Source organism: Phyllostomus discolor, chromosome 4 (genome assembly GCF_004126475.2).
Source record: "Phyllostomus discolor isolate MPI-MPIP mPhyDis1 chromosome 4, mPhyDis1.pri.v3, whole genome shotgun sequence".
Lineage (NCBI taxonomy): Eukaryota > Metazoa > Chordata > Mammalia > Chiroptera > Phyllostomidae > Phyllostomus > Phyllostomus discolor.
Genome location: NC_040906.2, coordinates 24467289 through 24483379, shown reverse-complemented (window position 1 = coordinate 24483379; position 16091 = coordinate 24467289). Strand labels below are relative to the sequence as shown.

Genomic DNA, 16091 nt, shown 5'->3' with positions numbered 1-16091 from the left:
GGCTGCAGTTGCATCTTGCAGAGCAGAAAGAGGAGAGAGAGGTGGGGGGGAGAGAGAGAGAGAACACGCAGCCTGCTCTCTGACTACAAATGAAGGGGAAAACGTGCTCCCAGCCCATGTCGCCCCACACAGGATTCATTGAGCATTTATGGCCCGAGTCCCTTCCACATGCTGGGTTAACAATCGCAAAACCCCATGAAATGGCAGTTCAGGAGTTACCAAGGTCTGGAAATGAAAGGGGCACAAATCTTGAGAGGGAATCACAATCTCCCAAAGAAGAAAGAAGACAACACTTAATGAGGAGAAATTTAGTTTGTCAGGGACGGCGTCTGAACTGGCGATCGTGCTTGGCAGCCGAGCACTGAATTCTCACAGCCGGTGCCTTCACTGTCTGCGGCATCCAGAGGTGTGTCCGCCTGTGTGATGTGGGGTTTTGTTGTTGTCCGTGTGGATGAATGTCTGGCACTCAGTTTTCTTCAGACGCATGGCATTCTGGAAGCAAACAGGCCAGCAGCCCGCGCTGGCGAAGTGGTTGTGCGCTCGGTGTCCAGGGGGCTAATTGGTGATGGCCAGTGGTCTCACCTGGGTGGGGTGGTGGGGGGAACTCTGTTCACCATTGGCTGGCTCTCAGGTCTGGAGGGAGAAGGCTCACCCTTCTCTGAAGGGAACTGGGGATGGAGGGAAATCGTGTCTCCGCTTTACTGCTGTAGTTCCCCCAGGCCCCTGGTCTGTCGGGTCGTGAATGATCAAAATGGGACACACGTGGCCAGACCTAGAGGGGCCCCCGATCTCCGGAGTCTGCTCAGCTGCTGTCACTGACCGGAGGCAGCTCACTCTTCCTGGAGCCACTGGAAATCTTGGACCCAGAAAATCCCGAGCTATAATGTTGGTGGCACTGCTTCACTCGGGAAATGCGAGTTTTTAAAGGAGTGGATTTTTTTTAAAATTAAAATTGCCATAGTAACATGGCACCATTCATCTGAAAATCATGGCTTCTAGATATTACTAGGTATCAATGCACACATATGCAGAAATTCCCCAGTTCACAGAAAATGCAAGTGAAAGGCTTCTTCACCCTGGCGTGTGGAGTCAGGTCTAGTTTCTCATTGACTTCACTTGTTTCAGAAAGAGTTGTCAAACAGCACTTGGCCATGGCAAGTCGGGTGGGCCTTGGGGGCTGGGCGCACTGTGGACTGAGTCTTCATCCCACCCCACTCATTTTCATGCCTTCTTTCTCCACCCACTCTTTGTGGCAAAAAACTGGTGGAACCCAGAAGCTTAGCCAGGTAGGCGAGGGCCAGCAGCTGGGTAGGTGTGGGTCCTGGGGGCGGAGGAGGAGGCCCACCTGACCACCTCCCTGTCCAAGCTCAATGACTAAGCAGCACTGGCCAGAGGGATACTGTAGCATAAGCCGATTTTAAAAGCACGCAGATGGACCGGGATGCTATTTAAAACACCATTTGTAGGAAATCTGCTTTTGGAAATACCTTAGCACTGCATATTTTGATAGAACGCTGTCCTTCCTGGCTTTATCCCTGGTATCCATTCTGCAGGGAAGATATTCCTGAGAATTGAATTTTGCCTTCTGGGCTCCTTTAGAATCATTCTTCTCTACTTTGTCATGTTGGATACATCATTCTCTCTCCCTCTCTCTCTCTCTCTCTCTCTCTCTCGCCTCCTCTTCCCACCCTTGGCTACTGGCTAAATTTTTTTCCTCAGCAGCCAAGGGGTAATTTTGCTTTTGTTTTGCTGTTGTTCTCTGGTTGTTTAGTGACTCAGTCTTGCCCACATAAAGACACTGGGGAAGAGGAATAGCCCTGTCTCTCGCCATTAGAAATTCATCCTCATGGCACCTAAAAGGAGGCAGGAGAATGCAAAGCCTGCCAATTAGGCATTGCCCCCTCCCCCACAGTCCATCCCCCCATGGCAAGCGGCAGGCAGGTGACAGGGGGGACCTGCTGGGTCCTCCCTTCCAAGGGTGATCTCCAGTGCCCTTTCATTAGCAGATCAACCCCCTAGATGTCTGTATTTAATGTGTAGATTCCATACCGCTCCTGAGCCTCAGCGTGGCTCTCTGGGCTGTTCGGGTTGAAATAGTTGAGTGAACCATGCCAAATAGATTTGTCAAGTCTGCTGCAGTTTGATTTGATGCCATGAAGGGGAGGCGGGGTGAGGAGGGGACTTGGGGGCAGTGGAGGGAGAGGCTCCGTCTATGCCGGGCGCTACCGCTGAGCCTTTCTTTGTAGCCACTGGATGGCGGGCACCGTGCCAAGCTAACTGGTGCTAAGTAGCGGGCTTGAAAGCAAAATTCAGACAGCAGGACCTGTGAGCACAGTGCAGCTGAGGAGGAGGCAGCAGCCGGCTCCGCTCTGCGTATGGGGGAGGGTTCACAGATGCAAACCAGTGCACGGGGTGTGAAGAGGGGATGGCAATGTTTGGAGCAGAAATGTGGGAACCTGATTTTATTCCCTGGTCACTGTCAACAGCAATGCAATGTAGCAAAGGCCAGGGAATTTGGGAAACTGGAGAAAAACAAGATTAATGAGCCCTCAGGGTAACAGAAAGTGGCTGTGCTATTTCCTTGCAAAACACTATTTACAGTTTGGACCCAGGCTGGGCTAAGGCAAGGACTGGACCTGTTGGGGAGATGACTTTCTCCTTGTGTCCAGGAAATGAGGAAAGCTCAGAACTCTTTTCCAGCCTTCCCCAGCCCGGAGCAGCATCTTCTTAGTCCCTTCCATCCAACAGGCCGTGGTGAGATTGCCTACAAGAAAGGTCTTACACTGTTGCTGTGGGCATTGCAAGCATCCTCCAGGCAAAACACAGCACAGTTATGCAGGCCATATGCACTGCACATTCCCGGGTCCTTGTCCAATTCCACATGCCATAGGCATGGAACCTATGGTTTTCCTATAGGGTGGGCCCCCTTATGCACATATACGGCATAACCACAAGGCAGGGAGCTCGTCCGCCTGAGGCAGCCCATGCCCAGCCCATGTGCTCCCTTAGATTATACAAATTGCTTCACATAGATTTCCTCAGAAACCACAAGCAGAAAACGACTGCTTTTGGTTTCCCCAGCTGTATTAATAACACCCCAAGCACAGACGGAGTGTTGTAAATACAGCAATAGAAGGTTCACGGATGTGTCTGTAATTATAGGCACAATTATGTACGCACAAACCCAGGAGAGGCCTGGAGAAAGGAGGAGCTGGCCAAGTTTCTGCTCACCTCGGAGTCGCTGGTTCTGTGAGTTTGCATTGGAGGCAGTGAGACCAAGACTGGTGTCAGGACAGGGGGCCAGAGGCCATTGCCCTTATATGTCCAAGCAAAAGCCCTTGTCTTCGGTCCTCCCTTATTTGGTGAATGTGGGTATCTCCCTCGCTGACACAGCTCTGGTTACCTTTCTCTTAGTCACCATGCTGCCAGGCTGCTCTGATGTATTTAGAATCATTTTGGCTAAAAGTAAGTCTAGGGGTTGCTAAATATATCCTAGTGACCACATTGAGGATGGGAGGGTGAAGACTGAGATGAGGAAAGTTTGGGGTTCAAGAATGACCCCATAGTGAGTGGCAGAAATGCACTAAGCTCATCAAATCAATGGGAGGATGACCTCCAGGGGGCTCAGAGAACCCTCAGACTCGGCTTGTACACTTCCATCGGTGTTTCAAAGACTGTGAAATTGAAGATTTCAAAGACAAGTAATTTGTCCCAGGGACGTGAAGAACCCTACAGAAGGCACCTGGTCACCAGGCTTTGATTCCCAGACTGGCGGTGCACGCATGCCTGGCTCATCATCTTGCATCCAGGGGGGAAGTTGGCTTCCTACATGTTCAGTCTAGAGGTCAAGAGGGGTGCTTTCCCTAGGAGAGCCTCCGTGAGGGCGGGGATCCGAAGGCAGGTCGCGCTTAGACAGCACAGCCCGGCCCCAGAGTGCCAGGCTCAGCGTTTCAGAGTCTGGGCCCCATCCTAGAATCCTGAGGATGTAGAGTTGAAAGAGGTTGCTTTGCATTTGATTTGGCCACGCTCCTCGAAAACAAACAAACGCCCCACTTCAAAAATCCTCTGTCCTATATTTATTTTCTAAATTAAAACTAATCATTTCGAAAGCGGTTTGAGAATTTCAAAACCTCTGTGACACAGATCAGAGGCTGAGGAGGAGAGAGAGCGGTGTCAGAACACCAACCTCCCCTCCACCCCCCAATCAGCTGGCTCACAGTTCAAACCACGTGGCAGCATCAACTTTTAGACTCTGCGCGGCGTGACCTCGGGTATTTCCGTGCTCGGCCCTGTGCCTCAGTGTTGCGCCTGCCCAGGTGGAATGGGCCGCAGCTGCTGTTGGCAGAGCACCTTGGGATCTGTAGATGGAAGGCTCTCTGCCGATATAATTAATGTATTAGGCCCACAAAGCTCTTCTTGAGCAGAAGCAAGTTATCAATTTAAAAAGTAACAAGGCCCCATGGGATATTTATGTGCCTCTTTTAAAGTCAGAGGTCTGGAAGGGGCCCGATAGGTCGTCCAGACCGCTCCCTGCGTCTGAGGGGCCTGTGGCGGAGCTGCCCAGGGTCAGCCTTTTCTTCTTGGGCTCCTTCTCCTCCTAGGAGTGCAGTCATTCCTCCAATGAACGATGATGAGTTTCCCAAAAATACCTTTTTTTTAAACACCCCCTGGTACAGGACTGGCCTCCCCTTATCCTTTTGATTGCTGTGATTGTGTGTATTGTGTATAAGATTAGGACGGTGACTCAAACCATCAGCTGGGAATGGGCATCAGCCTTCAGAAGCCCTGGGTATGATTGCGTTGTCTCGCCAGGGTTATGTGTGTTTGGAAGAGGGCCGATGCCTTTTCCAAATTCACGTCCCCCAGTTTATCTGCCCCCCTCGGTTATAACTGAGAAGGATCCAGGGCCCTAGGTAATTAAGTTTGTTCCTTATCCATTTGCTATGGGATGAGCTCAGACCTTTAGCCTCGCCACTTAGGAAGCTCAAGGGAAAATTTCATTATACATATGCTTGGAACCTTTACTCTATCAGGCTCCCCTGGCTGGCTTCACCCAACTCCCTTGGGTGCTGAATTGTCTCTGGGAGCTGAGACCAGCCTCCCTGGCGCTTTCAGCCTTGGTGCTAAATTCCCCATGCTTCCCAGACCACTGCTGTGCGCAGGGGCTGATGGGACGGAGCAAATGAGCAAGGGATGTGGAAGGGCATCCTGATTTTGCTGGGCTGGGAAAGCGTGCTCTCCGCCCGAACGCTAGAGTCCCTAGATGAGCACCGGCTCTGGCGCCTCATCCGCTGGATTGTCAGGTGCTCTGCTCTCGCCGTTTTCCTTCTCCAGTTTGCTGAGATTCCCCCGGAAGAGCTAGAGAGGTGGCAGGTAGGCTCAAGAACCTCATTCCCTATACCTTGTCGGTTTCTCTGCTACCCACCTACAGGAAGTTACAAAAAAATGTGGCGATGTCTCTTTTAGGAGGGTTTCCGTGTGGAGGACCCTTCCTACCCAGTTAGAATGCCTGCCCCCCCCCCGCCCCGCCCCCACAGGAGGACTTTGACCATTCCCTCCAGCCCTTCACTGATCTGTCGCTACACTCCCCCCAACCCCATCTCTCCTCCAGCCCCAAATCCCTGAGCGGCCCTTCTCTCCTCTCCTCCCTGATGCTTTCCTGTCTCAGATCCTGAAACCCTAATCCTGTTAGTATGCTGTGTTCCAGGGCTCGGCGTCTCCATGGGGGTAACATAATCCTGCACACGCAGATGGGGATGTACACACCCCCACCCCCTCCCCCACCCCCCCAGAAAAAAACCCACAGGCCTCCCCCGCCCTGTGCCCCGTGACACGCTCCTGCTTCTCCCTCTCCTCCTTCATGTTAGCAAAAAAAAAAAAACCAGCTTGATGACAAAAACAGCCCTGAAGTGAAGGAGGAGGAGGAGCCAGGAGGGCATCGGTCATAAATGAGCATTCGGTGGTTAGGGAACTGGCTTTGCCCCGCCCCCATCCTTACTCGCACTTCAATTCCCTCTCGCGTATATATGAGCGAGGCACATCCTTTCTGACTCTGTGTCTGGCTAAGTTCCCACATCCACTAGAATGAAAGCTTAAAAAAATTTTTTTATAGTCTTCAAGGAGGAGTTTTAAGAGAGAAATGTCAGGACCATGATTTAGAAAAAGGGGGGAGGAAATGTCCGGTACTTGAACGTCATTTTCCCCGAGTGTAGCAGTGCCCCCGCAACACACACACACGCCTCGCCTCTTTCGTGCAGCCAATTAATTCAACAGGATGGCATGCATTGATTGACAGTTTATTTTTACGTGTAGATCCCATGGCTGGTTCCAGAGAAAGTGCGAGGGCAGGGGTGGAGAGGGAGGACAGGCCCCTGGGCTCTGCAGGGAGGATGAGTCGGTGCATTTGTTCCTACCCCCGGTTTCCCCGGCTCCCGCCCTCGACTCCTGCCGCCTCTCTCTGCTGCCCGCTTTGTCCTCCTCCTCCCTCTGCGTCTGTACCAAGTAGATAGAAAAGGGGAACTTCGGGTGCAATGAAACATTTATTAGTGGAGAGAAGTACTTTTCTTTCTTTCTTTTTTTTTTTTTTAAGAAAGAAGTAGAAGAACATTGCCTGCACACTTCCTACCTCAGGGCCCCAGCACTGAGGTGGCTTTGAAAAATTTCCTGCTTTCTTTGCAGTCCCCGGAGCTGGCTGCATTCAGATATTTACAGAAAAATAGAAATAAACTGTAGGTCGCATCACAGGTAATGAGGAGACGGGTGAGTGCAGACTGAATACCGAAGCCCTATCGAAGGCAGGGGAGGCAGGGCCCGTAATGGGAGCCTGCATCTTCCACCAGGGACCTGCTCGCTGAGGAAGGCTGTGCCAGGGAGCAGCCAGGGAGTTCCGTGAGGCTGCACTAACAGGCTTCGGTGGACGTGGAGCATCTCCACTGTCCTGGGCACCCGGGTGTCGATGGCAGACAGCATAGTGTGTAAGAAAGGGACGTAGATCTGGCAGAAAGTCCCCCAGCCGAGAGGCCTCCAGGTTAGGCAGGCCGAAATGCTCCCCATTCCCAGCTGTGCCGAATTCACCACATATCATTCACCGAGGACTCAAGCCAGGGTCAGCAGAGAGAGGTAGCTGTGACTAGAAATGGGGTGGAAAAGAGAGAAAGGTTGACCTTAGAAGCCATCAGTGATGCTTTCAAATTATAATTTTCCTGTATTTTACATAGTATTACAGTCCACACCTTATGAGCTCACAGGCATGGTCAAAACATGTTGATTTTCTTTTCCTGGTGGGGGGTGGGGGGGAGGGATATAGATAATAACCAAACTGGGATGTTGGGTAGCAGCCAATTTAATTGGCAGATGCCCCCTCCCCCAGAGGTGCAAATCAGAAAATCCGTGAGGTGCTGCTGGTTTCAGATTCTGTCTCGCTGAAAAGAAACCAAAGGTCCCAAGAATCAATTGCAAAGTGTTGGATTATGTTCAGAATGCAACGAGACATCAGATAGGTTATCCAAACCACTTTGTGCCCTGAATTATTTTTTAAATTTGGTTTACAAAGATGCATTTGAAGAAAGCTTTATGCTCAACATAGCTTTTATATCTATAGATTTTTTTTCTATTCCCATCTCTTAAGAAAAATTAGGGTCACCTTGAACACACTTCTGGTTTTCCTTTGGGTGCTAAGGCAACCAAATTAGCATTTTTCTTTTAAAATTAACAAAAATGTATACCATCTGTGACATCCAGCTTTTAAAGCAGATGTTATAATTTGATCGCATTAGATATACACCTTTCTGGGTGTACCTTATGCTGACAATCCACTGAGTTTTCTCAGCATTTTGGAAGCCTCACCATGAAGTTGCGGCTTAAAAATGTTTGGCCTCGAGGTTCGACTTGGGAGCCAAGGGCTTTCAAAGCTGGAGCTCTCCCAATCTCACCAAGACCCACTTATGACTTGGGACATGGCTTCCCCTCTCCCCTCTGTCCTGAGTGTTACGTCGGCCCTGGGGGCAGTGGGGAGGACCGGTGGACTGTCCCGTATCTACTGGCAAGCCCGTTATTGCCTTCATTTTCCTGAAGGAGAGACCAAGGTATCTAAGGTTTATTGATTTGCCTGTAGTGACTCAGTGAGCCGGCAGGGCGCAGGGAATAAAACCAGTTTCCTGGCACTGCCTCTCATGCACACAACCCCTGACCTTGCAATGCCTAGCCTGGAAGCCAAGAATCCATCTCAGAGGATTTGGCCAGAAAACTTATGAAAGGTGATTCTGAAACCACAGAAGCATTGAGAAAGTCATAAAGATGTATAATATATGATAGCATTTACCAGCCATAAATAGGGAGATGCAGGGAGAAAAATAGAGGCCTTAAAATCCATTGGGTCAGGAGAAATAGAAAGTGCTTAATATTTCATTAAAATGGATTTTCATAAATTGCACTTGGATATCTTTGGGCAAAAGACAATATGTAAGGCCCACGGTGTTGTTATTTATTACTCTTTGTTATTAATAATTTGAGCTGTTATTGAAGCAAAACCTCCACCAGGTGTACTCTCCCTCTGGGTGGGGCACTCGCCCTGGGTTCTGGTCACCACTTAAGGTGCAGACACGCCCACGGCACTTGTCCACACACCACTTAGGCTGTCGGGGACCATGAGTAACTAAAATGCCCTGTGACAAAGTGAACTCTCCTGGGACAGTGCTAGATTGAAAACTCTTGTGCAGGCTTAGAATCTAGGGGGCAAAAAGGACCTTACAAATCAACTCACTCAGTCCCCTCATTTAACAGAGGAGGAAGTTGGAGCTCACACTTTTGAGTTAATTAGCGGTAAAAAGTCTGTCTCCGGGCTCCTAGGTCAGTGGTGTTTGGTTCCCCCAGCCTCCACATGCCACACTCAGAGTAAAAGGCGTATAAATAGTTTACTGAAATAAGATGATTTTCCTTCAGCAAAGGGTCCCAGTTGCAGAGGGCAGAGGTCAAGAGCAAACAAGAAACCGAGCAGCGACTGGGCCCGGAAACCTGAAGCGCTGTGAGGCCACAGCGAAAGAGCCTGATGTGGTTCCAGGGCTGGGAAAAGCTGAGCGAAATGGACTGGCTGAGCGAAGCTCAGTTTGAGCAGCCGGACTGGGGGCCTAGGGCAGACAGACCACGTGTGTGCCTCCCTGTCTGACTGACGTCACTGTCAGCAGAGACCTGGGGGTGCTCCCTCAAAGCCCGTGACCTCGTGCATCCATGGGAAGACCGGCCTTCTCCCTGGACGTGTACACAGGCGTGAGCACATGCATGCAGCCGCACTCACACACACACACACACGCCAGCCTCCCGAAGGCAGTCCAAAGATTCAGTCATTTCCTCGCTGAGGTAGGGGAAGAAAGGTTCCCTCATATTATCTGCCAAGGCTGAGAAATGAAGGGGTCAGATAAGATAAAATTGGATATTAAAAACACATAAGACGTGCTGTGTTTCTAACTAAACAGTACCAGCGTGGTGTGTGTGCCGGGGATTGCAGCTGTGTTAAAGTTCAAATCCACTCGACACTCCAATTATGCATTCACATGGCCAATCAGGCCCCTCCCCTCCAACTCCTTAGTGTCTCCTGATGGAGGCCACACACAGTCACTGTCATCATCCGCAGGGAGCTGGCCAGTGGTGGCCCCCCACTGCTCACAGCACCCGTCCCGAAATAAGCAAAGCGCTGCATTTGCTTCTTCTTTGCCAAAACAAAACAAAAAACAAACACAAAGCCTCTGCCTCATGCTGAATTCTAGGATTCTAGGAGCACTGATTAATCTTCCCTGAATGGGCTCAGTTCCTCTCTCCGTTTCCTCAGAGCCTCGGAGTACTTTACAAGTGCCCAGGAAGCCAAGGAATGGGCATGGTGAGGTGGGGGCCTTCCTGGGCCCTGCTCCCTCCTTCCAGTCTTCCCGGTCTGGGATTAAAAGAGCCTTGGCACCTCTCTCTGCCTCTCTCCGCCTATCTCTGTAGGCCTTCTCCCAGGTGTCCGGCTCTCACCCTCTCTCTGTGTGTTTCCTTGGCTGCTGGCCTTCCCTGCTTTGTCTTCTTGCCCCTCTGTCCCCTCTATCCCTGTGCATAAAGCAGCCAGATGGAACCCAGGGGAGATGAGGGGTCAAGCCATCCTGCCTCTGTGCTCCCTGCAATCACCAAGGCTGCCGAGGGGATAACTGATATCCTTAGGATCCGAACAGGAGGCTCCCCAGGACTTGGTGGGCCTAGCACCCAGAACAAGAGATTTCAACAAAATGTGGTGGACTGGCAGAAACCTATTTCTTCCTCTCCCTTCCTCTATGGGTCTTAAGCAAGCCCCTTCTCATTTGGTTGCAAAAGGTGGGATGTCTCTTAATCCTTCATCCTCCCCATCAGCTGTGTGCTTTATGTTAAATGGCTCTAACTTTGGAGCTTAGCAAGCAGGAAATGTGGTGGGGTCAAGGTTGCCAAAAGGTGGAGCTTCTGGTTACACTTCCTGGGGACGAAAGGACCACCTTGTTCATTAGCTCTGAGCTTCCATGCTGTTCTTCGCTGTTTCCCAGAGCATTCTAAAATGGGATTATAAACACACCAGGAAGCAGCTCGACACCCGTTCAGTCCCTGTTTGGAGACCCGAAGGGCTCCACGACTTCTAGGCACCAACACAAACACTGCAAATGTATTCAAAGAGATGACAGTCCACCTAGGAAACCGCAGCCTAGACCCTAAAAATATGGCAAGGGCTTTTGAATCCAGACAGATGGCTCAGTTTCCTCGTCAATAAAGTGGGAATGATAATACTTAACTTCGGGGTGTCGTGGATGCACTCGGCTTTACAGAGTGCCTGGCTCAAAGGTATTCCTATTCAGACGTACCAGTTTCCCAGCCCCATCCGTGACCAAACACCTGGCATGATCTAGGGATCAGGAGCTGATGCATTGACTCCCCTGCCCAGGAGAAATGGCTAGCTGTGACACAGCTGGCTGTGAGTAGATTCACAATCACTTGGTTATTACAGCTATGACAGGTATGATTTAAAAGTGATGGTTGGTTACTTCGTCTTTCCCTCCACCCTTATCCAGAAAACCAAAAGAAACTCACATATACTTGCCCCAGCTACTTTTCTAATGGAGAGCAAACACAAAAAAACATAAGGTCCATATGGCAGTTATTGATTTGGGCCATCTGGTAAGCTAGGACTGGCTCCCGCCATGTTGGATTAGAAGCTATTCCAAAAAGCCTTTCCTCCGGTGAGAGATGCATTGGTCAGATGGGGACAGGGATGGATTTCATTACAGGGCGGGGACTACAGCGAGAGGAAGTCAGAGAAGGACTCCAAGGGGACCGTCTGCAACCCTGACCCTACAACAAAGACCAGAGAGAACCAAGAACGTGTTGATTGACGCAGGGGCACCGGGGGTGGACGGGGCCTCCCACCCGTCCGTGGCACAAGGAGTCCTCTAAGTAACTAACAAAAACAATTGTGAGGCACTTCCTAATTACTAAACACCCTGCAAATATTGCTATACGCCTGCAACATGAATATGGGGGAGAGTCAAGTTCAAGCTAGTGAGTGAGGTCCACTAGCCCTAAAAGATGACATTTCTGCTCCACTTTGAAAGGCTGTTCCACTTCCCCCACTCGTAGCTTCTGGAGTGTTTCCCTTTGCACAGTGCCTCCCTTGCTTGCGCTCAGCCCAGAGGCAAGATTTTCTTTGCCTCCAAAAGTTTTTGTGAAGACCGTTTATTGTTTTCAAGTTAGAGCTCTGAGAGAAATTAAATTTTTTTTTCATGGTACTTCCAAAAACACCCCAAACAACAAACCCACTGATTATTTTTAAACTTGAGGGAAATAAAATTCAACAGAACGTTCCCACCCCCTTCAAAGGCTGCGCGGATGGCCTGACTACAAATGGGGATTTCATCAGTGTGGCCTCACATCTCGTGTTACAGGTGTTCCAAGCCAACAACGACGCGACCGAGGTGGTGCTGAACAAGCTGCACTCGCCGCTGCTGACGAGGTTCGTCCGGGTCCGCCCTCAGACCTGGCATTCGGGCATCGCCCTCCGGCTGGAGCTCTTCGGCTGCCGCGTCACAGGTGAGGGGGGGCTCCAGTGAGGTTAGGGAGCTGGTGGCATCCCGGGCTCTGCACACAGCACGATTGCCCAGCATGACCTTTTTAGAAGGACTGGCTCAAGGACACAAGTCCTAGCAGAATTCCTCTGTTCATACTGGCTAACATTTATTGAATGCTTACTGGGTACCAGGTTCCATTCTAAACACTTCAGGTGTGTTACCTTTTATAATCTTCATAAGGATTCCATGAATTACATGTTATTATTCTCTCCATTTTAGAGATAAGGAAACCAAGACTTGGAGACACGGGTCCCCCTGGCAGTAAGCAGTAGAGCCTGGGTTTGAAACTAGGCAGTTTGCGCTTAGAGCCCAGCTCTCAAATACTATGTTCTGCTGCCTCAGCTGGGCGCCAAGAGCTCTGCAAGGCGCTGTGGACACGGTGATGAGCACAACAGACCAAACTATGTGGGGGCATCTGGACAAGTTGGGAAGATCCAGTAATGCACAAACAAACCCATAAATGAAAGTAAAATCAAAACTATGGTAAAGAACATTGTAGAGGACCTGACCCCACCTTGGAGGTCAGGGAGGAGGAGGACTTCCTGGAGGAAGTGGTACTGAGCCTGCCACAGAGGGCGCATAGGCCTCACCTCGTAAAGACTGGAGGGAAGGTCCACCAGGGAGGGGTCACAGCTTGCTCAATGGCACAGGGGCAGGAGGGACCAAAAGAGAAAGTGAGAGGGTGGGCATGGACTGTGAGCTGACACCCCGGGGGTACAATGTCGGGGACAGATTGGAAGGACCCTGGTGGGCACAGGGATAGCATCAGAAGACTGGTGCAGTGGTGGGGAGGAGAGAAGATGGTGGCTGGCCAGCCCCAGCCCTTAATGAAGAGTCTACACCCTTCGTCTTGTAGACTAGGCTGGGAGCAAACGAGTTGCTTCTTCGTCCTGGAAGCGTCTTCAGTGTACATCTGTTCACCATCCTGTCCCCTAGCCATCCATTCCAGCTCAGGCAGGGAGCGCTCCATGGTGGGGCCTTGTCGCAGGCTTCTATTCATAGTTAAAATACCTCACGTGTATACGGTCCCTGTACGTTTCATATGCCTTCTTTGCACACCACCTTGTCTACTGTCCATGACAACCCTGTGAGGTCAGCAGGGCAGAACACCAAGACTCAAGGAGGATCAACGGCTTGCCCAGCGTCATCCAAGAGGCGGCAGAGCCAGGAACTGAGCCCACGTTTTCTCAGTACAAATCCTCTGCTCTGGTCACCTTTGCACAAAGACTCGGCTTCCCTCATATGGGAGAGGTTCACCCCAGCCCTACCTAGGGGACTGTGTTTTGTCCCTCTCACATTGCTGTTCCAGTCAGCACAGGCTAGCCAGCAAGGGCTGGGTTAAAACTCATTTTTCTGGAAAACTGAGAAGGGAGAGCCATTGGGTTTGAAGAAGTGGGACCACCTGGAGGATCTGTAATTCAGTTTACAAGTGTCTGATGCGTGCTGATGGTAGATCCTGCCTTCTCCGCTCGCTCATTGGCTGCACAAACACCCCGCTGTGGGCCGGCCCCATGCTGGAGCTGGGGCTGGAGAAGGGAGCACAGCAGATGCACTCTCTGCCATCATGGAGCTTTCAGGCTAGTGGGCAAGGCAGATAATTCACGAAGACAAGTACTGGATAATTACAAATGGAAAAGTGTGTCTGGAGGAAAAGAACGGGGCGCTCTGAAAAAGAGCGGCCACAGAAACCTAACTGACTGTTGCTGGAAAACTTGGGGACGGCCTTTCTGAGGGCGTGGCACGTCAGCTTGGCAGATGAGTGAAGGCCGGGTTGGTGGTGGCCGAGGGGGGCAGCATTTGGGGCAGCAGAACAGCACGTGGGAAGGACAGGAGGTAGGAAGGGGCTGAGATGACACCTGAGGAAGTAGAGATCTGACCCCAGGAAAGCTTCCCTCCAGTTGGGAAAACAGTCACCCAGGAAACTATGCTCCGCTGACCTCCCGCCTGTGCTCACCACCCCTGGGAGGGTCAGGGGGCTGGTGTCACCAACAAGGACACAAGAGCCCGTGGCTGACAGCACTAGATGCTTAGACATGCCAGGCACTGGGCTGCGAGCTTTTGTATAATAACTAGCGGGATCCTTGCAACAACCCCCCGAGAGGTCGGTATTACTCCTTTAGACCTGGGAAACTGAGGCACCGAGCAATTCAGTCCTGTGTCCAAGGTCATACAGCCAGTAAGTGGCAGAGCAAACATGAACCCAGGCAGCCTGGCGCCCACTCTCGGCTCTCAACCACAGCACTATTCTACCGTGAAATGCAAAGAATTAAGTGCCGACTGAAAGTGTTTGATACCAGTTGGGTCTTTTTTACAGCTCCCAAATAACGGAGGGTGGTCCCCCATTGATATGGCGTCAGCTCTGACCTCTGGCGTCTTCCCTGCCTCTCCGCAGATGCCCCCTGCTCCAACATGCTGGGCATGCTGTCGGGCCTCATCACCGACTCCCAGATCTCTGCCTCCTCCACCCGGGAGTACCTCTGGAGCCCCAGTGCCGCTCGCCTGGTCAGCAGCCGCTCGGGCTGGTTCCCCAGGATCCCGCAGGTCGAGCCAGGCGAGGAGTGGCTTCAGGTGGACCTGGGAGTGCCCAAGACGGTAAAAGGCGTCATCATCCAGGGGGCCCGAGGAGGAGACAGCATCACCGCCGTGGAAGCCAGGGCATTTGTGCGCAAATTCAAAGTCGCTTACAGCCTCAACGGCAAGGACTGGGAATACATCCAGGACCCCAAGACCCAGCAGCCGAAGGTAAGCCGTTCCCAAGGGACTCTGTAATCTTCTCCTGAATGGGCAGTTCAAGTTTGGGGTGCTGGTTTCCCACCTAGGGGGTCATCACCAAACCCCTCTATTCCAGTGTAACAAATATTACTTAAGAGATTACTTTGTGCCAGGCACTGCACGAAATGCCTTCTTTTAACCCGTATTATTATTTTCATCCTTAGAACATTTTTAGAAGGTAGGCCCTTTTGCCACTCCCATTTCAGAGACGACAGACTGAGGCTCAACATCCTGCCCAGGGTCACACGGTGTCCCTGCGGCGGCTCCACGACTCAGGCCTCGCGAGTCTGATTCCAAAGCCTTTCTGTAAAGTTCGATGCGCATTGTATTCTCTTTCAGATAAAGTTTCCTAACAATTGGCCAGACATCCAGAGGAGATGTGGTTTTTGGAGGCTAAACCGTAGAAACGAAGGATATTATGTCCAAAAACAACTGTTCTTCTGAACGTTGCTGCCCTCCTTTGCAGTTTCCTAGTCTTGACTCTTCGATCCTCCCCGCCTCTCATACCGAGGCTGGGTCCGCCTCAAGCACAAGCCAGAGTAGGGCAGCCCCTCTGGCCGGCAGAGGAGTGAGGGTCAGCCTCCCACAGGGCGTGGAGGGGCCCCAGGAAGGAGAGAAGACATCCCTTCTTTCTCCAGGTTAATGTCCCAGTTAGACGGTCTTCCCCATCCTCACTTCTAAGTTACCCCCTCGTTTTCCTCAGAAGAGCAGGGCCTCTCACAAGGAAGGGGGTATCGCATGTCTCTGTCTAGCCCCTTTACTAAGAAAATGTTTTCATTCTTAATGCAGAGACGAGGGCTGGCTTGGAGGTTTTGCAATGCTGGTGTAAACTCCCAGCTTGCAATTCCAGAGGCTTGGGAAGGGTTCAGGGCTTGGTAACCGGAACCTTCAGGGGATGGAGCAGAAGTTGGACCACAGGCGTCCCCCGGGAGAGCTGACCCTGGCTCTCCTTAACCATTGTGGGGGCCTGGGAAAGGAGATGGTCTTAGCCAGGGTCAGAGCCTGCCCTCCCCCTGCCAGCCCCCCTCTTCTGGAACTGTGGAGCCAGGGCATGCTGCACAGTGGGGTGATTCTGCAGCATTCCTAGAGGCTGACCAGCCACAACCCCTGGCTGCCCCTGCACCAAGCCAACATTCCCCTAAACCAGTGGCTCCCAGGTGTGCTCTGGGTTGGGTCCCCCACCTCATCTCCACCAGCGCGGTCAGT

At 51.5% G+C, this 16091-nt stretch overlaps 1 protein-coding gene across 4 annotated transcripts in view; it reads left to right on the top strand.

Moving 5' to 3' along the window:
* The window catches only part of NRP2 (neuropilin 2), a 114457-nt gene that overhangs the window by 46138 nt on the left and 52228 nt on the right, over positions 1 to 16091 (top strand). For all 4 annotated transcript variants that reach the window (XM_028510957.2, XM_028510958.2, XM_036022997.1 and 1 more), the window contains exons 8-9: positions 11931 to 12075; positions 14506 to 14855. In XM_028510957.2, the coding sequence (XP_028366758.1) occupies positions 11931 to 12075; positions 14506 to 14855 (495 nt within the window). The remainder of the gene's footprint in view (positions 1 to 11930; positions 12076 to 14505; positions 14856 to 16091) is intronic.